This window comes from Macaca thibetana, chromosome 8 (assembly GCF_024542745.1).
Source record: "Macaca thibetana thibetana isolate TM-01 chromosome 8, ASM2454274v1, whole genome shotgun sequence".
NCBI classification, from domain to species: Eukaryota; Metazoa; Chordata; class Mammalia; order Primates; family Cercopithecidae; genus Macaca; species Macaca thibetana.
In genome coordinates, this window is record NC_065585.1 from 104,324,515 (window position 1) to 104,347,435 (window position 22,921).

General features: G+C 38.1%; 1 protein-coding gene and 1 non-coding gene across 2 annotated transcripts in view; one reads left to right on the forward strand and one right to left on the reverse strand.

The window, feature by feature from the left end:
* The window catches only part of ADAM9 (ADAM metallopeptidase domain 9), a 113,066-nt gene that overhangs the window by 68,969 nt on the left and 21,176 nt on the right, over window positions 1–22,921 (reverse strand). The window contains exons 7-11 of the mRNA XM_050801305.1: window positions 22,195–22,260; window positions 19,360–19,431; window positions 17,815–17,984; window positions 15,350–15,431; window positions 14,423–14,556 (exon numbers count right to left, since the gene is read on the reverse strand). Of these exons, the coding sequence (XP_050657262.1) occupies window positions 14,423–14,556; window positions 15,350–15,431; window positions 17,815–17,984; window positions 19,360–19,431; window positions 22,195–22,260 (524 nt within the window). The remainder of the gene's footprint in view (window positions 1–14,422; window positions 14,557–15,349; window positions 15,432–17,814; window positions 17,985–19,359; window positions 19,432–22,194; window positions 22,261–22,921) is intronic.
* LOC126961917 (small nucleolar RNA SNORD38) lies at window positions 22,428–22,496 on the forward strand. The gene has a single exon (XR_007728497.1). It is a non-coding gene; the product is annotated as a small nucleolar RNA SNORD38 (small nucleolar RNA).

Here is a 22,921-nt window from a genome sequence, read left to right on the forward strand (position 1 = left end):
GTCCCACTGGCTGCTTTTACCTTTGAAAACTAGTGGAAAATAGACCTATACACCACCTATATCTTTGAGGAATCCATGTCACATTAAAATTCTATTTTATTTTTACTTTTGTAGCCTGAGTTTTTTGGTGTGATATCCAAAAAATCATTGTTAAGGCCAATGTCAAGGAGCTTTTCCTCAATGTTTTCTTCTTAGAAAGTTTTATGGTTTCAAGTCTTACATTTAGGTATTTTATCCATTTTGAGTTGATTTTTGTGTATGGTGTAAGAAGAGGGTCCAATTGCATTCTTTTGTATGTAGAAATCCAGTTACCCCAGAACCATTTATTGAAGGGAACTATCTTTTCCCCATTGTATCCTCCTGATGCCCTTGTCAAAAATTAATTGACTACACGTTTGGATTTGTTTCTGGGCTCTCTATTCTGTTCCATCGGTCTACATGTCTGTTTTTATACCACTACCATACCATTTTGATTACTATAGCTATCAAACTGAAAAGCTCTGCACAGCAAAGATAACCGATGAAATGAAAAGTCTGCAGATTGGGAGAAAATCTCTGCAAACCATGTTAAGGTGTATCTTATAACCATGTATCTCATATCCAAACTACATTTTTTAGAACTCACACAACTCCATAGTAGAAAAACAAATAACTCCATTTTTAAAATGAACAAAAGACTTAAATAGACATTTCTCCAAAGATGACATAAAAATGGCCAACAAGTGTATGAAAAGATGCTCAATATCATTAATCATCAAAGAAGTGCAAATCAAAACCACAATGAAATATCACCTCACCCTTATTAGGATGACTACCATCAAAAATGGCCAGGCATGGTGGCTCACCACTGTAATCCCAGCACTTTGGGAGCCCGAGGCGGGCAGATCACTTGAGGTCAGGAGTTTGAGACCAGCCTGGCCAACGTGGTGAAACCCCATCTCTACTAAAATACAAAAATTAGCCAGGTGTGGTGGTGCACACCTGTAATCTCAGCTACTTGGGAAGCTGAGGCAGGAGAACTGCTTGAACCTGGGAGGCAGAGGTTGTAGTGAGCCGAGATCATACCACTGCACTCCAGCTTGGGAAACAGAGAGACTCCGTCTCAAATAAATAAATAAAAGAGGTGACAAGTGAAGAGTACAGAAAAAAGGGAATCCTTGAGCACTGTTGGTGGGAATGTAGATTGGTGCAGCCACTGTGGAAAACAATAGGAGTTCCCTAAAGAAATTAAAAACAGAACTATCATATGACCCAGCAATCTCACTTTTGGGTACACACCCAAAGAAAATGAAAACACCACCTCATTCTCCCATTTTCAGTGCAGTATTAGCCAAGATATGGAAACAAACAAAGTGTCTGTCAACAGCTGAATGGACAAACTGTGGCACATATAAGACTGATTATTATTCATCCTTATAAAAGGAGATCCTGACATTTACCACAACATGGAGGAACCTGGAGGATGTTATGCTACATGAAGCAAGCCAGACACAAAAAGAAAAATGTTGCATGATCTCACTTATTTTCGAATCTAAAAAAAGAAGTCAAAAACCCAGAGACAGAAAATAAAACACTAATTATGGTGGAGGTGGAGGAAATGGGACATGTAAGTCTGATACAAACTAGCAGATATGTAGGACAAACAAGTCTAGATATCTCAGGTACAGCATGAGGACTATAGATAATAATACTGTATTACATTCAAGATTTTTGCTAAAAGAGGAGATTTTAGGTGCTTTTTGCCACACACACAAAAAATGGGCAACAATGCAGAATGATGGACGTGTTAATCTGCTTGACTAACCATTTCACCATCTATATTTATATCAACACATGTTGTACACCTTAAATACAATAAAATTTATATCTTATATACATTTGTATTTTTTCAGGGGAATTTGGTACCCTGAATCTCTTTTTCATCAGTTTGAGCAATGGTACCAGAAGTAGCAGCAGGAGTGAAAGTTATGTTGCATTCTAGTTAATGAAGAAGCAGCTCTATCTATGGCTGGGTCTTTTGTACATCCAAAGAACTCTAAGAAACATATTTTTCGCCCTGAGCAGTCATGTTAAACTCTTCTTTGCTAACTGGTTTGCAGAAAAGTTGATAGTACTGACTCCTGCCTCTTGGATTGGAATGCAGTCTGCCTAAAACATTTTGGTACTGTTAACTGCTGTTTGACCAAAAAAAAAAAAAAAAAAAAAAAAAAAGTCTATAGATGTGGGATGTGGAAGGATTTTAAAAGACTCGCTGGCAGAGAAAGAAAAAAGAAAGAACATAAACTATCAATGGTTTGAGACAAAAGAATAGGCAAAGGCAAAATTCTGACTCATGGAAAGAAAAGACTTAGCACAAGGCTTTTAACAAGAACAGAAAGACTTGTCTTCCTTATTCTTTTTCTTGCTACTAAGAATATTGTAAGGAGGAGTCCTTTTATGCAATATCAACCAATCATTCATTCAACAAATATTTACTGAATATCTATTATGTACAAGGCATTCTTCTTGGTACAAGGGATGAAACTGTGAAATAGCAGATAAAAATCCCTGCCTCTGTAAAGGTTATGATTATGATTCAGTGATTTACTTATATAATAAATTAGGTAGCATATTACAAGGTAATAAGTGCTATGGGGAAAAAAGGTGAGGGAGTGTGGGTGTGATGAGCTCTGCAGAGGAAGGGATGCTTGTGATTTTAAAAGGGTAGTCAGGACAGGCATCTCAAACCCGTGAGAGTTCAATCAAAACTGTGTATCCGGGAGAAAAACATTATAGAGAGAAGGAATAGCAAATGCAAAAACTCTGAGGTAGAAGCTTTCCTGGCAGACTGAGTCAGTGAGGAAATGAGTCATGAGAGACACAGTCAGCAAAGATGGGAATAGGCCATTGTAGGAATGTGGCTTTCTACTGTAAGTCAAATAGGGAAGTTAGAAGGGGAAGACCATGGAAAGTGTTGAGCAGGAGTAACATGATTTGACTAATGTTTTAATAGGATCACCATACCTGTTCTACTAAGGAGGAAGACTACAAAGAAGGCCCTTAGAGAAATCTACTAAACAGATGATGATGGACCAAAATGATAACAGTGGGAGCTGTAAGAAGTGGTTGAATTGCTTTTGTTTTAAAGGAACAGCCATTAAGATGAAGAGTGAGAAAAAAGAGAAATCAAGAATGACTCCCAGGCTGCTGTCCTGGGATACTAGAAGGAAGGAGTTACCATTAATTCACATGGGGAAGACTACGGGTAGATCAGATTTTAGGATGACTTTAGGACGGACCACAGGAGTTTGAGCCTAGACATCAAGTAAAAATGTCAAAGCAGTATATCGTAATTATTTGATAAACAAAGGAGACTGCAGTTTAAACAGAGGCTTGTAACTGTTTTTTATTTTGTACTGTTAATCTTTATGTGGTAAGTACAGTGCCTGCTACATGGTATACATGCAATAATGTTTTTTGTAGGAATATATTTAATAATGTAATCCCAACACTTGGGGAAGCTAAGGCAAGAGGATCACTTGAGCCCAGGAGTTCGACGCCACCTGGGCAACACAGTGAGACCCTGTCTCTACAAAAAATAAACTGGGCATGGTGGTGCACACCTGTAGTCCCAGCTACTCAGGAGGCTGGGGTGGGAGGAGTTTAAGGCTGCAGTGAGCTATGATCATGCCACTGCTCTGAAGCCTGGGCAACAGGGCGAGACCCTGTCTCCAAAAAAAACAAAAAACAAAAAACAAAAAAAAATACACATACACACACTTAAATATATATTTAAATATATATGCTACATAAATATATATTTCTAAATTATATATATTTAATTAGACAATAGCCATAGAACTTGTGCAGGCATATGTACAGTCCTATATTTTCGTCCCTAATTTTAACCTATATAAAGTCTATCACCTTTAAACAAGTTGTTTTTTAAATATGCTCATTATTTCGTAATTGAAAGATATTTTCTCATAAGCAGTGTTTCAAATGCTTGATCCTTCAGCAATCTACCCCCCAAAAAAAGTTTCACCCACAATGAATTGACTATAGAACTAAAAAGCATAACAAAAATCATAGACATTTCTGGTGCTTTTTAACAGATGGAGATAGTAACAACATCCCCCTGTGTTGGCCTTCGGTGAGACCTTAAAATGCTCTGGAGGCCACAGTGAAGATGCCCTTTCACTAGCCATCCCTGCCTGGCACCTACAGCAACAAAAAGAGTGATCTTTCACCTGATAACGTGGCTTGAAGAGCAACTCAAGTATTTCTACTCTCTATCACCTCTAGACTCTACAATATTAATGATTTATAGCCTCTCCTCCTCTCTTTTCTCACATCTAGGTGATTTTCCCAAAATGGCTTCAAAAGGAGATTGACAATAATGAAACCGTTTTACCTGGAAACGACAAAGAAAAAATTTCCACTATCATTTAAAACATTATTTCTTTGAGTACTCTGAAAATTCCCAGAACACATTTCCACCATTACTATGCTGATTCCCACAGCCTAGGATTAGGAAGTCTTAAGAGAAGATTCTAAGTGCTGGTACTGAATTAGATTAAGAAAAAAAACACCTGATTATGGAAACTTGCTGACGGAGATGACATTGAGGGGCAGAGTCAAGAAAGTCAATTCTCTAGAAAGGCACCTTCCAGGAAGAGCAACTCACACTTTCCGGAATCTAAGAGCAACGCATGAGAATACCACTGTCCCCAAAATATCATAAATAATAACAAAAAATCTTATTACAAGGGTAGATTATGCATTTTATTAAATAGAACTGGAACCCAAAGACTGAGTTATCTGAGGGGAAAAAAATGAAACATCTACAACATCACTGGCATCTAAAAAAAGAAGACGCCAAACAAAATGATAGAAAATTAATATTTATTAAATAGCCTGCGAAGTAGAGGGTAGGAAATCTGCCCTCAAAAAAAGAAAGTTTAGTATCACCTTGGTAGTAAAAAGGAATCTGAGGAAAAATAAAAGAAAAAAAAATTACCTAGCATAACCTCATCCTAGTTCAAAATTTTTTTTTTTTTTTTTTTTTTTTTTTTTTGAGACGGAGTCTTGCTCTGTCACCCAGGCTGGAATGCAGTGGCACGATCTCAGCTCACTGCAAGTTCCACCTCCTGGGTTCACGCCATTCTCCTGCCTCAGCCTCCTGAGTAGCTGGGACTACAGGCGCCCGCCACCAAGGCCGGCTAATTTTTTTGTATTTTTAGTAGAGATGGGGTTTCACGTGTTACCCAGGATGGTCTCGATCTCCTGACCTCGTTATCTGCCTGCCTCAGCCTCCCAAAGTGCTGGGATTACAGGCATGAGCCACCGCGCACGGCCTAGAAATTATTCTTTAAAAAAATTTTAAATATAATGGCTACACAACATAAAATACCACATGAAGCCACAATACACTACAAGAAAGAAAAAACTGAGCAGATAGAATCCAATAAAGACTCCTAATTCTAGTTCTAGGATTATCAAATGATAGCCATAAAACATGTATGCTTACTATGATCAGGGGCAAAAGTGACAAGCATGAAAATTTGGGCGGGAAACTAAAATCTACAAAACTAGTATCAGATTTGAAAAAGAACCTGACAGAAATTTGACAAATGAAATAAGCAAAATTAATAACTCAATGGATAAGTTTAACAACAGACAAAATACATATGAAGGCAGAAATCAGTGAGGTGAAAGATATCAGAAGAAATTACCCAGAAGAAAAAAAAAAAACACACACAAAGATAGGAAACATATATTTTAAAAAATAAGAGACAAAGGAGACATAGTGAGGTCTAACACACAGTTCACTAGAATCACAGAGGCATAAGAGACACAGCAAATGTGCAGACACCCTGTGTACACAGGCAATATGTAAAGAAGCAATATGTAACGACATGACTGAGAATTTTCTGACTGATGAAAAATATCAAGCCACAAACTTTAAAACACTAAAAAATTTCTAAGCAGGATATGAAGACTTATATGTGTAAATGTGTTATATATACATTACATATGTATGTATGCATGTTTTTTTTTTCTTTCTACAATAGGAACATGATAATGAAATTTCAAAAAAAGTTTGAAGACAAAATTGTGAAAACAGCCATAGGTAAATAGAGAGAGACACTTCAATGGAATAATGGTCTGACATCTGACATCTCAACAACATGGAAGGCAAAAGACAATGGAAAAATCCCAGTATGATGAAAAATAACTGATGACGATTCTATATTCAACAAAAATATCCTCAAAAAAGAGAGAGAAATAGAGACACCCTGAGGAGAAAAACAAAAACTAAGAGATATACTACTACTAAACACACACTAAAGGAAAGTCAAAATTGGTTCTTTGATCAGACCTAAAAATGGACACCAAATGGAAGGTCAGAGATGCAAGAGGACCAAAGAGCAAGGGCAGTGGTCAAAATCTAAATGAATAATGATAAACAATTTTCATTCAACAATCACTAGTATCTTCCTGGCACACAGCTATATGAGTCAAGAAAGTGATGAACGGAGTTAAAGTACTATATAGTCTTTGAACTGTGTGGGGAAGGATAAGATTTAATGGTAGACAAGATAAATCAAGAATATATGTAACAATTTCTAGGGTAACTTTAAAAAAAAATAAAAGACTGTATAATTTCCATTCTAGAAATATGTCTAGAAGGAAAACAGTATATGCTAAAATCACTATCTGGCAGTGCACAGTGGCTCATGCCTGTAATCCCAGCACATCAGGAGGTTAAGGTGGGAGAACTGCTTAGGCCTAGGAGTTCAAAACCAGCCTGGACAACATAACAAGACCCCATTTCTACAAAGTGAAAATAAAAGTAAAAACACTCTATCAACCCAAAAGAAATAACACAGAAGATTTTGTTGTTGTTGTTGTTGTCGTCCCATTTTTAACTGATACACAGTAGATGTATATATTCACAGGATACATGTAATCACTTGATCCATTCATACAATGTGTAAAGACCAAATCAGGGCAATTGGAACATCCATCAACTTAAATATTTAAGACCGAAGACTTAATGGTTTAATAAAACCATTTTATAAAATAAGTTTTAATAAAACTTACTTTATGGTTTAATAAAACCATAAAAGAAGTAAGACAAATAAAGGAAAGACATAAGATGGTAGATTTAAACCCAAATGCTATATTTAATTGATTCTAAAACATTATTTTCATATTTAAATAACTTTGAGACTGAGATTCATTTCAGATTACAATTGAAGTATTAACTTCATTGACACCATATTTCATTCTCAGTGGTATGTAAAAAGTGCTATATCTTATAATCAACGGCATTTAGATTTGATTAAATGTATCAGTAATTACAGTAAATATAAATATATTAAGTGATATAATTATAAAATATATTTTCAATTTGGATTAAAAATAAAATTTAAATATGTTTTAGAAGCATAACTATTAAAAATAAAAATAAATACACTGTCAACACTAAAAAAAAAATATGAGGAAGGTAAAGCAGAATCAGATTATTGGTAGTCCTAGCTACTGCAGTGAGAAAAGAAAAGGAAGTAAAAGGTATACTGACTGGAAAGAAAGAAAAACTTTGTACAGAGATAATATGATCATCTATATATAAAATCAAAAAGAATTGAAAAAGACTCCTGGAACTAAAAAGCAATTACAGAAAGGTTATAGGATACAGGGTTAGTATACAAAAGTCAATTGCTTTTCTATATGCCAGCAATGAACAAGTAGAATTTGAAATTAAAAACATAATATCAGGTACATTAGGACCCCCAAAAATGAGAGTTAGTTATAAATCTAACAAAATATGTATAAGATCTCTATGGGGAAACAATAACACTATCTGATGAAGGAATCAAAGAACTAAATAAACAGAGAGATATTTCATGCTTACATACAGGCAGACTCAATATTGTCAAGATGTCGGTTCCCCAACTTGATCTATACATTCAATGCAATCCTAATCAAAATCCCAGCAAATTAATTTGTGAATATAGATAAAACTGACTTTAAAGTTTACATGGGGTGGCAAAAGACCCAGAATAGCCAATATAATAGTAAAAAAGAAGAACAAAGTTGGAGGACTGGTGGTACCTAACTTCAAGACTTACTCTAAAGCTACAGTAATCAAGACTGTGTTGCCATTCCAAGACGGCCAAATAGGAACCGCTCCGGTCTGCAGCTCCCAGTGTGACAGACGCAGAAGATGGTGATTTCTGCATTTCCAACTGAGGTACCTGGTTCATCTCACTGGAACTGGTTGGACAGTGGATGCAGCCCACAGAGGGTGAGCTGAAGCAGGGCAGGGCCTCACCCAGGAAGCGCAAGAGGTCAAGGGATTTCCCTTTCCTAGCCAAGGGAAGCCGTGACAGATTGTACCTGGAAAATCAGGACAATTCCACCCAAACACTGTGCTTTTCCAACGTTCTTAGCAAATGGCACACCAGGAGATTATATCCCGTGCCTAGCTCGGGGGGTCCTACGCCCACAGAGCCTTGCTCACTGCTAGCACCTCAGTCTGAGATTGACCTGCGACCTGCAAGGCAGAAGCCTGGCAGGGGGAGGAGCATCTGCCATTGCTGAGGCTTGAGTAGGTAAACAAAGCAGCCAAGGAAGCTCGAACTGGGCGGAGCCCACCACAGCTCTGCAAGGCCTGCTGCCTCTGTAGACCCCACCTCTGGGGACAGGGCATAGGTGAACAAAAGGCAACAGAATCTTCTGCAGACTTAAATGTCCCTGTCTGACAGCTCTGAAGAGAGCAGTGCTTCTCCCAGCACAGTGTTTGAGCTCTGAGAACAGACAGACTGCCCCCTCAAGTGGGTCCCTGAACCCCATGTAGCCTAACTGGGAGACACCTCCCAGTAGGGGCCGACTGACACTTCATACAGGCGGGTGCCCCTCTGGGATGAGGCTTCCAGAGGAAGGATCAGGCAGCAATATTTTCTCTTCTGCAATATTTGCTGTTCTGCAGCCTCCACTGGCGATAGCCAGGCAAACAGAGTCTGGAGTGGACCTCCAGCAAACTCCAACAGACCTGCAGCTGAGGGACCTGACTCTCAGAATGAAAACTAGCAAACAGAAAGGAATAGCATCAACATCAACAAAAAGGACATCCACACCAAAACCCCATCTGTAGGTCACCAGCATCAAAGACTAAAGGTAGATAAAACCACAAAGATGGGGAGAAACCAGAGCAGAAAAGCTGAAAATTCTAAAAATCAGAGTGCTGCTTCTCCTCCAAAGGACTGCAGCTCCTCAGAGCAACAGAACAAAGCTGGACAGAGAATGACTTTGAGGAGCTGACAGAAATAGGCTTCAGAAGGTCGGTAATAACAAACTTCTCCGAGCTAAAGGAGGATATTCAAACCCATCGCAAGGAAGCTAAAAACTTTGAAAAAAGATTAGACAAATGGCTAACTAGAATAAACAGTGTAGAGAGGACCTTAAATGGCCGGATGGAACTGAAAACCACGGCACGAGAACTACATGATGCATGCACAAGCTTAAAGACTGTGTTACTGGCAAAACAAAAGACAAATAGAACAAGACAGAGAGCGCAGAAAGAGTCCCACACAAACACAGCTAACTGATCTCTGACAAAAGACATAAAAGATAGTTTTTTCAACAAATGGTGCTGGTACAACTAGATATTCGTATGCAAAAAATAAATAAATAAATCTAGACACAGATCTTACATCCTCCACAATTAACTCCAAGTGGATCAAAGATCTAAGTGTAAAATTCAAAACTCTAAAATTCCTGGGAAATAACATAGGAGAAAAACTAGATCATCTTGGATATGGTAATTACTTTTTAGATACAACACAAAAGGCATCGTCCATGAAAGAATTAAAATATTAAATGGGCCAGGCGTGGTGGCTCAAGCCTGTAATCCCAGCACTTTGGGAGGCCGAGGCGGGTGGATCACGAGGTCAGGAGATCGAGACCATCCTGGCTAACACGGTGAAACCCCGTCTCTACTGAAAAAATACAAAAAACTAGCCAGTCGAGGTGGCGGGCGCCTGTAATCCCAGCTACTTGGGAGGCTGAGGCAGGAGAATGGCGTAAACCCGGGAGGCGGAGCTTGCAGTGAGCTGAGATCTGGCCACTGCACTCCAGCCTGGGCGACAGAGGGAGACTCTGTCCCAAAAATAAAATAAAATATTAAATGTATGCTCAGTGAAAGACAATATTAAAAGAGTGAGAAGATAAGCTACAGACTAGTAGAAAATATTTGTAAAAGACGTATTTGATAAAAGACTCTTATGCAAAGTATGCAAAGAACTCTTAAAACTAAAAAATAAGACAAGAAACAATCTGATTAAACAATAGGCCAAAGACCTTCACAGATGCCACAAAGAAGATATACAGAAGGCAAATAAACACACAAAAAGATCGTCTACATCCTATGTCATCAGGGAAATGTAAATTGAAACAATGAGATACCACTACATGACTATAGGAATGGCCAAAATCCAAAACACTGACAACACCAAATTCTGACAAAGATGTAGAGCAACAGCAATTCTCATTCACTGTTGGTGGGAATACAAAGTAGTACAGCTACTTTGGAAGACAATTTGGCAGTTTCTTACAAAACTAAACATACTCTCTTAACATATGATCCAGCAATCACATCCCTTGGTATTTACCCAAAGGAGCTGAACACATGGTCACACAAAACCCTGCACGCAGACACTTACAGCAGCTTTTTTCATAATTGCCAAAGCTTAGAAGCAACCAACATGTCCTTCGGTAGGTAAATGGTCAAACTGTGGTACATCCAAATAATGGGACATTATTCAGCACTACAAATAAATGAGCTATCAAGACATGAAAAGACACAGAGGAACCTTAAATGCATATTGCTAAGTGAAAGAAGCCAATGCAAAACGGCAACATACTGCATGATTCTAAATATATGATATTCTGGAAAACACAAAACTACGGAGACAGTAAAAAGACTAGCAGTTGCCAAGGGTTGAAGGGGTAGGGAGAGATGACCAGGTGGAGCACAGAGGATTTTTCAGGGCGATGGATATATTCTGTATGATACCATAATGAGGGATACTTATCATCATACACTTGTCCATACCCATAGAATGCACAACGCCAAGAGTGAACCATAAAGTATGGACTTTGAGAAGTCCACATGTGTCGATGTAGGTTCGTCAGTTTTAACAATCATACCCCTCTGTTTAGGGATGTTGAAATGGGGAGACTATGCAAGTGTGGGGACAGAAAGTGTATGAGAGGAGTCTTTCTACTTTCCTCTTGATTATTCTCCGGACCTAAAACTGCTAAAAAAAAAAAAAAAAAAAAAAAAGTCTTCTCAAAATATTGAAGAGGAAGGAACACTTCCAAACTCATTTTATGAGCCCAGCATCACCCTAATATCAAAGTCAGACAAGAGACAACCAGAAAAGAAAATTATAAGTCAATATCCCTAGCAACATAAATGTAAAAATCCTCGAGACAAATACTAGCAAATAGAACTCAACAACACATCAGAAACATCAGGCCCTCCAACTAAGTGAGATTTATATCTGCGATACAAGGCTGGTTCAACACACAAAAATGTATTAACACCACGTTAACAGAATCAAGGATCAAAGTCACATAATCATCTCAACAGGTGCCAAAAAGGCATTTGATAAAATTCAACATTCTTTCACAACAAAAAATCTCAACAAACTAGGAAGAAGGAAATCACTTCAATATAATAAAGGCCATATATGAAAAGCCCACAGCCAACATCATACTCCACAGTGAAAAATCAAAAGCTTTCCCACTAAGCTGGACAAGACATAGGTACTCACTTTGGCCACTTCTATTCAAGAGATAAGAAGTCACTGGGAGAATAAGGCTGAATAATTCCCCTGGAATCGTCTCTATTATCAGTGTTATCAGTGTCCCTCTACCTCATGTTATCAGTGTCCTCATGTCATCAGTGTCCCTCTACCTCAACTCCTATGGGGTCAGTCTCCCCTGTAGCTACAGAGACTCTCCAAGATCCAGTAACAAACAGTTCACTCCCTTTCTATCTACTGTATCCCTAGCAAGTTTATACACATTCAAATCAACCAACCAAACAACAACAACACTTTTTTGGCTCTTCCCTTGGGGAAAATGATGGATACCTTAAATTTGAGATTATGTTATCTTCATATTTAAATGTCAATATGCACTAAGTTTTAAATATAATATTCAAAATACCATTCTCCTCAAAATATTTTAATTATAAGTCTGTTTGACACAGGGTTTACTTTAGGGGAGTGGTTTTAAATACCAACTCACTCAGGTTTCTGTTATTAACATCCAGTTTTGTCATACTGAGGCCTGTTCTGTTGTTTCACTACCCTCAGCCCTCCCAATCCTCCACATTCTGCTCTATTTTATTTCCCATAGCACTTATCGCCTTCTAACACTCTCTATTATCGATTTTCTTAGGTTTATAGATTGTCTTCCCCCTCAAATGTAAACTCCTTGAAGGGTGAGTCGATCTAACTCACTGAGGTATTCCAAGTGCCGAGAACAAAGTCTAGCAGGTAGTCAGTGCTCAATAAATGTTTCACAAGTTGGTGAATAAAGTATGGGTCCACTCTTCATCGCTCCCTATACCATATTAAATTCCACTATGGCACTGTTTCATAACATTCCCTCCTTACCTCTGAATGCTTCTTTTTTATTTTAATCTATTGACTTACCTCATTGTTCATTACTCATTTCTTGTTTCCCTGAACTGACGTCTTTCTCAACTTCACTGCTGGCCAAAGCAAATCCTAAATTTATTTCCCTCTCCTACAGGAAATCTTTTACAAACATATGACTTTCCTTAAGTACCTAATTTTTTTTTTTTATGAAGCATGAATTCTTGTAAGTACTATTTTAACTCTTCCATATCTATTTTTGAGCCTAGTATTTGTTCAAAAACTGTAAATTCTGCTTGAGTGCTTCCCTTTATACTAGCATGTGATTAAAATTGTCTTGTCCACTCAGATCTTCAGCTGAAAGGCTGGTTGACAGAAGTTTTTATTACTCTGTCAGTGCTTCAGGAGCCTGAGGGAGGTGGGAAGGGGCATGAACACTTGCAGCCACAGATATTCCCTATGTGAAATCTTCATGTGTGTTTGTTTCTTTGTTTGTTTTGAAATAGGGTATTGCTCTGTTGCCCAGGCTGGAATGCAGTGGCACAATCATAGCTCACTGCAGCCTTGAACTCCTGGGCTCAAGTAATCCTCCTGCCTCAACCTCCTGAGTAGCTGGGACTACAGGCACGCACCAACACACCCAGTTAATTTTTTAATTTTTTTTTTTTTTAGAGACAGGGTCTCACTGTGTTGCCCAGGTTGGTCTTGAACTCCTGGTCTCAAGCAATCCTCCCTAAGTGCTGAGATCATAGGCATGAGCCACCATGTCTGTCCTGTATTTGTTAAAGATACCATCTCTCATATCTAATTTTCACTCAGGCTCAGCAGCTACACACGTATGCACTACAGTTAGGTTCAGGTCTCTGCTTAAGACTCCTGCCTTCTAAATCAGGAAGGAGCCTCGCTGGCATTACAATGAATTTGCATTAGAAATCTACATTTCTGATGCCCAACCACCACGGGACCTTCTATTATAATTATTTTTTAGCTCTGGGACAGGAAAGGGTTCTAAGATCAGATCACAGGCTCTGACTTCCTGACTTTGAATCCCAGTCAGCAGTTTGGATGTGTGACCTCAGTTTCCTCATCTGCAATGGAGATAAAGTATGTGCACCTCATTTCACTGATAAGTACTAAGTGAGTGGACACCTTTTAAAAGCCTACAACAGTGCCTGCACATAAAAAGAGCTTAATAAATGTTAACCATTCTCTCTGCTCTTCTCTGTCTTGCCTCCCACCTTTATCTCTATAAAACAGGGTTTGTAAATAGAAATATGTCAGGATCTCTTCTACCTACAGTGACAATGCAGCACTTTCTCAAAAAGGTTTGTGAAGAAATTTCTTACACAGTCCTTCAATGTAATCTAATCCACACTGAACCTAGCAGAAACTCCCTCCTAATTTCTAATTCAGATATAAACTTTGCCACGTTCTTACACTTTCAGTCTATAATTGGTTTACAGAAGAGTGTAGTTACATACTTGTGTCTATGTAAGTGTTGCCTTCTTAAAGCTCTCTGGAATTATTAAATTAAAAATAGACTTCAGCAATACATCAGGTAACAAACCTCCACATGTACTCCCTGAATCTAAAAGGCTGGAAAAAATAAAAAAGACTTATCATTGGTGTGTCATGTAATTAATTTCAGCGAACCAGAAATAACATTTCCTGTTTTCCCAATGTAGACATGAATATCCCTCACAGTGTAAGAAACATGGATCTATAATACCATATAAAGGAGAAGAAAAAAGAACCCAAGTACTCACGATGCTCCTGAATTCATGATGCAGCTCTTTGCTCCACAGGAACAATCTCTCCCATCATCGTGATTCATTCCAAGATTATGACCCAACTCATGAGCAACAATGGAAGCAAATGTCTCCACAGTGATATGCCCAAACTGTTCAGAACAGGAAGGTAGTAATTAGGTTTCTGAACGCAAAGAAAATGTTTTGCTGCTCAGATTATTTTTTCACAAATGGAAATTTATTCACTACACTGTTGACAGCCTATATGATAAATCAAGCATCCAACAACAGTCTTTATACATTTCAGTCTAGTAAGAAAGTAACATGAATCACATACTGATGATGGACATGGATCCTTCAAGCAAGAGATAACCACTTTAGCACCAAGAGATTACTCATGGTAGTTTATAGGAAAACAAGTTGATGGTTCTAATTTAATTATCTAAAATGGAGTACATGTTTCCTCACCCATAAAAAGTAAAGAGCTACACTCATAAGTGGGAGCTGAACAATGAGAACACATGGACACAGGGAGGGGAACATCACACACTGGGGCCTGTCAGGAGGTGGGGGACAAGGGGAGGGAGAGCATTAGGACAAATATCTAATGCATATGGGGCTTAAAACCTAGATGATGGGTTGATAGGTGCAGCAAACCACCGTGGCACATGTGTACCTATGTAACAAACCTGCACAGTATGCACACGTATCCCAGAACTTAAAGTAAAATAAAATAAATAAAAAAGAAAAAAGCTAATAAACACATAATACATATTTAAAAACTTGACCCAGTCTCTAGGGAAAGAACCCATCTGCCACTTCTACTGTGTTCCTCATAACACCCAAACTATCGTTTTAAGCACCAGGAGAGGAAGTACACAGTCAATAAATGCTAGATATTGTCCCAGTGCAAACATCCAAAGTTAAACATCAAGAACAACGTACCACATTAATCCCGCCTGCGTGGCTCCTTGAACACACTGTTCCCACAAACGCCATTCCTGCAGTTCCACCAAAACCTTTCTTTCTAAATGAAAATGTAAAAGTTAAAAAATGCTCTTGGGGAAAAAAGGGACATGTTGCTTTTATTTTATGAATAATCTCAACTGGATTAGGAGAACCTACAAATCATGGCAGAAAAATGGCAAAAAAAAAAAAAATTCTAAAATCAGAATATAATTATGCCTTATCCCCTTCTTATTAATTTTTTCAGACAAATGAAGACACTTTCTGGATACCGAGACAAGTTTGTTTCTTTTTACCTTCTAGATGAAACCTCTCCTAAAACACATTAGGTTTATTTATTCACACAATTTAGTGAGGAGAGACAGATAACGAAGGAAATGAATATGTTTACACGGGCAGCTGCACGCAGTGAGCAGGGTGAACGTGAAAGTCAGGATGGGCCAGAAGTAGTGGCTCATGCCTGCAATCCCAGTACTTTGGGAGGCCTAGGTGGGCAGATCACCTGAGGTTTGAGACCAGCCTGGCCAACATCATGAAACCCCCATCTCTACTAAAAAAACAAATACGAAAATTAGCCAGCTGTGGTGGCACACACCTGTAATCCCAGCAAATTGGGAGGCTGAGGCAGAAGAATCACTTGAACCCGGGAGGCGGAGGTTGCAGTGAGCCGAGACTGCACCACTACACTCCAGCCTAGGTGACAGAATCAGACTCTGTCTCCAAAATTTAAAAAAAAAAAAAATCTGGATGGGCCCCGTGTGATTCCCAACCACACCCTACACACCTGTACCTCAGCACCTGTTCTCTCTGCCTGGACCTCTCTTCCCTAATATTAATATAACCCAGACTCATTCCCTCACCTCCTTCAGGTCTTTACTCAGAAGGCATCTCCCTGGCTAGGCCATGTCACCTCAAAATTCAACCTCATTCCTCCAATGCTTTTATATCTACCCTCCCTGTTTTATTTTTCTCCTTACCACTTATCATTGGTTAACATACTATATGTACTTATTTATCTCATTTATGGCCAATCTCCTCCACCAGAACATGGACTCCATGAGAGCAGGAATTTTTGCCAGTTTTGTTCACTGCTATGTCCCAGTGCCTGGGGTATACACCCAATAAATATATTTTAAATGAATGGATAAATCCTTCTCTGGGCCATCTGACCAGCCAGGAGAAGATGACCAGAAGTACTGACACAAGCAGATTGACAAGGAAACATTCCAGCCAGACCACCCTATAGTGAACTCATAGTTTCCAAAATGCACTCATGGACTCAAGGCTTCCAAAAACCTTTTCAGAACCCCATTCTCAACTGTAAACAAACAACTAAAAATCATCAAGTATCTGGGAAATGTCTCCAACAGGACAGACGGAGACCACACAAACAGAGGGGGTTAAGATAGTTTGGTGGGTGTGGTTGGGCAAGGCATAGTGAGTATGCTTGACACCTGCTCCTTTTAGTATTTAGTGAACTAGATGGTATTCTCACTGGTACAAGGATGTGTGAGCATACAATTTTACTGAAAACCAAGACCCACACCAAAACACATCATCAGGAAAATTCAGAAACCTGGGAACCAAGAAAAGATCCTACAAGTTTCCAGTGACAGGGGAAAAACAGGCCACATACAAAAGGTCAGCAATCAGAATGTTTCAGACTTCCCAATAGTAATGCTGGGACAAAAAAGACAAAAGAGCAATGCCTTCAAAATCGTGAAGAAAAAGGATTTCATGGAATTTTATACCCAGTGTCACGCCTATAATCCCAGCACTGTGGGAGGCTGAGATGGGTGGATCACCTGAGGTCAGGAGTTCAAGACCAGCCTGGTCAACATGGTGACACCCTGTCTATACTACACTACAAAAATTAGCCGGGGGTGGGGGCAGGCACCTACAATCCCAGCTAGTCGGGAGGCTGAGGCAGGAGAATTGCTTCGACCCAGGAGGCAGAGGCTGCAGTGAGCCAAGATCGTGCCACTGTACTCTGGCCTAGCCAACAGAGTGAGATTCTGTCTCAAAAAAAAAAAAAAGAGAGAAACTCAAAGCATGCCTAGGAAATACTGAGTTACTTAGGCCCTAGAATAATCAGAACTCAAATTAAGATAAATTTTAAATTCTGTTCCGAAACTGGGAAAACATATTTTCATACACTCACGAGGTCAAAATGCTTTCTTTCCATATATCCGCTCACAAAAAACTAGTAGAAAACACACTATACCCAAATGAGGAAGTAAACCCAAGAAAAAAGGAGGACATGGGAGAAAGGTGACAGGAATCTAAGACAGAAGAGGTTTCATGATAATGCCACATCAAGCTAAGTTTTCCTCATTTAAATGAACACCCAAAACCTCAAAAGAATACAATTCCAATGCAAGAAAATAAGCAAAAATTATTATTTTGATCATTTCATTAACAGTAGTTTAAAAAAAAATACTTACAGAACTAGCTGTGCACTGTCATGTCTCCGACGTGTGATAAGAAACTTTTCCCGCCACTGCACGAAGTTCCCCAGCACATCACCAGCACCCCCAGCTATGTTGATCAGGTTTCCATTGGTCCAAATCTCCAGTCCAACTAGCACAATTCGAATATTTAACATAATATACATCTGGGAAGAGAGAAATAAAAGTATATAAAATATAGTAAAGAATGTGAGAAAAATCTTTTAACCACATGAAGTAACACAGCTACTTAAATTAAAACTTCCCTGCCTAAAAAAACAATCTTCACTTTAACACAATGAGACTTTGGGCGGTTGGGAGGCCAAGGCAGGTGGATCACCAACCTGGCCAATATGGTGAAATCCTGTCTCTACTAAAATGGAAAAATTAGCTGGGCATGGTGGCGCACGCCTGTAATCCCAGCTACTTGGGAGGCTGAGGCAGGAGAATCGCTTGAACCCGGGAGGCAGAGGTTGCAGTGAGCCAAGATTGTGCCACTGGACTCCAGCCTGGGCAACAGAGCAAGACTCCATCTCAAAAAAAAAAATACAATAAGACTTTAACCTCTCAATAGTCTCAGTTTCCTCAACCATAAAATGATAGTAACAGAGATTCAAAATCCTTATTATCTTCTATTCTAAAATCTGACAAACTCTGGAAATTAAGTTTTTGGTAAAACTGTTTCCAAAATTTGCCCTGATATAATGCAAGCCAATTCACAGTCCACATTTAACCCATTTAATGTAAATACTCCTATATTTCACTGAAGAAATATCAATGAGTCTGATTACAAGGTGCTACCCCAAGAGGTGTTATATACAGAGTGAATCACACTGTTTTTCTAAACTTTTATCTAAAATTTTAATCACAGGTACATCAGAGGTTTCAGAAAAAGGACTGTGGAATTCTTAATTTCATAGGGGTATGGTAAGGAGTAAATGGGTTAATAAATGTAAAGCACTTAGCTCAGTGTCTAGCACACCGTAAGTACTCAAGTGAATGCTATCATCATCATCGTCATCATTATCATCACTATCACGCTTGGTGTTCATATCAGCTTTGTAGATAAAATTATTTTATAAGAACATATATCGAATTCTTTAGTATCTCCCACTGGATGAACTCCAAAATCTCAAACCAAACTCTCTCTCTCTCTCTTTCACACACACACACACAAACACACACACACAAATATTGTCGTATCATGTTTTCAGGGTAGAAGGCAGCCTTATTCAAAATAAGATGCATTCGACAAGAATTCAAAGATCTTTCCATAAATGCCAAAGCACCTAAGTCTAGCTACTCTGAAGATAAAGTAAATGGTAATAAGAAATCTCTTGCTCTTCTCAAAGTCTTTCTACACTGGTACTTTCCTTTAAACATTAAAAAGAGTTACAAAACAAACCAGAAAGCAGACCTCTCAAAGACTGAGCCATTGAGGCCCTATGAAAATCAGAACTCAAAATGAGACATTTTTAAGGTCTGTTCCGAGACTGAAAGAATAGGACAGAATCACCCTGGTTGATAGAAAATACAACTTACACTATCCAAGTAGTTTGCCAGGAGAATCATCTCTTCTCTCACAGCAGTCTGATTTCTTCCCATCATGTCATACTGGAAAAGCAAAGAAGGAGAATCATTATCACCAAAGTAGTTTAAGAATAGAAATGTAAGGCCGGGTGCAGTACCTCAGGCCTGTAATCCTAGCACTTTGGGAGGCCCAGGAGGGTAGATCACCTGAGGTCAGGAGTTCGAGACCAGCCTAGCCAACATGACGAAACCTTCTCTCTATTAAAAATACAAAAATTAGCCAGGTGTGGTGGCGGGTGCCTATAATCCCAGCTATTCAGGAGGCTAAGTCAGGAGAATTGCTTGAACCTGAGGGCTAGGCGGAAGTTGCAGTGAGCCAAGATCCCGCCACTTCACTCCAGCCTGGGAGAAACAGCGAAACTCCATCTCAAAAAAAAAAAAAAACAAGAATAAAAATGTGTCTGTTAAAATGAAGATAAGAATCCAAATATTTCCTCTGAACAAAAAATTGAAGCATTTAGACATTTATCAACATTTCAAATTAAGAAATTTAAAGGTTACATTGTAGTGATAGGAATAAAAGAAAAACCGGTAAAAAGGTAAAGTGAATAATAATGAAAGAGCACTGAAGTCTTCATTTTCTCCAAATTAGTAGAACTTTAAAACAAATTATCTTCTTACTGTTCCCTTTATTTATTTTAATGCAAAAGTATTTTCAAGCATTTCACAAAGGTAGAGTTTTAAGCAATCAAAATGCAGACAGAAAAGAATAAAAGACAATCTAAAGAACTTCCTGACCCTTCCACCTCTTAGGCTAATGATGTCACCAATAAACCTTTTTCTTTTAAATTTAAGACTTTAGTTGAGCAAGGAATGACTGATTCAATAATTGTGTGGCTTCCAAACCAGAACAGGTTCAGAGAGACTTCTTCCACGTAGTGGAAGAAGATTTATGGACAGAAAAAAGAAAGTGACATACAGAAAACAGAACTGAGGTACGGAAACAGCCAGAGTGCTTACAGATCAGCACCAATAAACCATTTCTAAATGCTGGGTTGAATTAAAAATGAGAAATTAACCAATAATCGCTAGTTAAAAAATCATATGTAGATGAAAACATACAGAACTTTAACCATCTTAAGCCAAATAAATATGACTAATTTTTCTTTGAGACCTGGCTAACTCAAATGTCTATTTTTAACATTATTTTATACAACCAATTTAGCAGAAGAAAAATTTTTAAAGGATTTATGATTTTGCTCTATGATATCAGAATATATCAGATTTTATCAGTTAGGGATCTAATCATGATTCTCCTACACAAGAAAAAAAATTTAATTTAATACATTTGACAGGGCTTGATTGAAATTGAACCTTTTTTTTTTTTTAACAATTTTCTATCTGTATATAACAAATACATCTGGAGACAGCAATGAAGAAAAACATTTTGTGTTTTTTGTTTGTGTTTTGTTTTGTTTTGTTTTGTTTGAGACTGAGTCTTGCTCTGTTGCCCAGGCTGGAGTGCAGTGGCGCAATCTCAGCTCACTGCAAGCTCCGCCTCCCGGGTTTATGCCATTCTCCTGCCTTAGCCTCCCGAGTAGCTGGGACCACAGGTGCCCCCCACCATGCCCGGCTAATTTTTTGTATTTTTAGGAGAGACAGGGTTTCACCATGTTAGCCAGGATGGTTCCGACCTCTCTGACCTTGTGATTCGCCCGCCTCAGCCTCCCTAAGTGCCGGGATTACAGGCGTGAGCCACTGCACCTGGCCGAGATAAACATTTGAATCTTGACTTTTGCGATTTGTCCAAAACATTCTTCTACAGAAGCTTTCTGCCCACTGTTTGGGGCTGAGTTCACACTTGTTCATATTCCATGTGCTTTTCCTTCTGCCACTTGAGGGCAATGAACCTATAATGTACAAATCCGAGTCTATCTCTTAATATATTCTCCAAATTAGTTATTTGGAGTGGCTTGTTATTTTCCAACCTACATACAACAAGGAATTTTTTTAAAACCAAAAAAAACCTCAAAACTGTCTCTACAGCTTACAAGAAAGGAACTGCCAATCATAGTAAGTTTCCACAAGTAACTTTTTCACACTGACAACAAAATTGGAAGTAAAAGTCAAAACACTAAAAATACTCTCTATTTTAAATTACACAGCTGTTGTAACAAATACTCACCTGTACCCCATAAATATGTGAAGTATTATTATATCAACAAAAAAACCAACATGAAAATAAACTATATAGCCATTACCTCTAAAACTGATAATCCTGTAAATGCCAAAGTAGGGACACATTACTTCTCTTAGTTAAAGCAAAGCACTTAGTTCAGTTTCTTAAGTATAAATAAGGAAAATGCCCTCATGTGATCCTGTACACGGAAATTAATACTATTCCCTTCTAAAGCATGCCAGGACCTGGAGGTTTTCCATCTCTTAAAGTGCAATATAGGTTATCTCAAATTCTAGAAAGCAAAGCAATTTTATTAGCCAACAAAGCCAAACCTTTTAGAGCCACAGCCCACTAAAGTAATCTGAAAAGTTCTCAAGAGCCTGATAGGCAGTACAGATTCACTCAAAAAATTCAGCATAAGCAAGTCATCAGCAAGAACACGAAAAAAAATCATTAATAAAAAATAAACTTAAAGGCAGTCACATTTTGCTACATTTAGCTTCTGTTGGTATTCTGGTGGTATAAGGTTTAAGGGAAAAAAACCATTTTAGTTTTAAAATCATTATTTAAGTAAAATCAATACAAACTGTAGTTTATATTTCCTTCATTAAATGCTCATTTCTCATATCTTTTTCATGGAAAAGAAGAAAAATTGTCACCAATCTTACCCTTTCCTTGTCTACAACAATGAACAGCTCCACATACCGGGTCTGTGGCAAGACAGCTCTTCTTCTCTGTCAAAAACACAAACATCATAAAGGCAAAAAAGTTATAAGGCCATGATCACATCCTAATCTCTCATCACCTATTTCATGTCTGCTAAGAACATCATAAAATTATTTTACTTAACACATCCTACATTAAGATAGTAAAAAATATGTTTTTTGAAGTGTTATCTCCTTCTTAGTTATGAAAACTTTGTCCAGTTCTGCTACTGACTTTAAGTGATGATAAACTATGTCTGAGGGGAAAAAAATGTTTTTGAAGTGTTACCTGTTATCTGCACTAATATGAGAAAAATGCTAGTTACAGACAAAATGGGTTTAAGTTTACAAAGCAGCATTACCAATTTTCTAAAATCAAAACTACACACACACACACACACATGCACACACACACATTTTAATGAAAAACCCCATTACTATGCTGAAAGATAAAACATAGCCACTAATATCCCAGAGCTGAAGTTAGAACAAGGTTGCCATTTAAAAAAATGACTAGTTTTGTCATTTTACAGAAATTCATGCAAAGTAGAATAAGCAAAAATTTTAATGTTTTCCAATGTTTAAAGTCAAAAAGAATAGTCCAAGTCAAAAGAGTGGATAGCAGGAGAGGCAATAAAAATAATGCCATCAACTAGTATAAGTTAATTAAAAATATGCCTCTTTCAAGGCA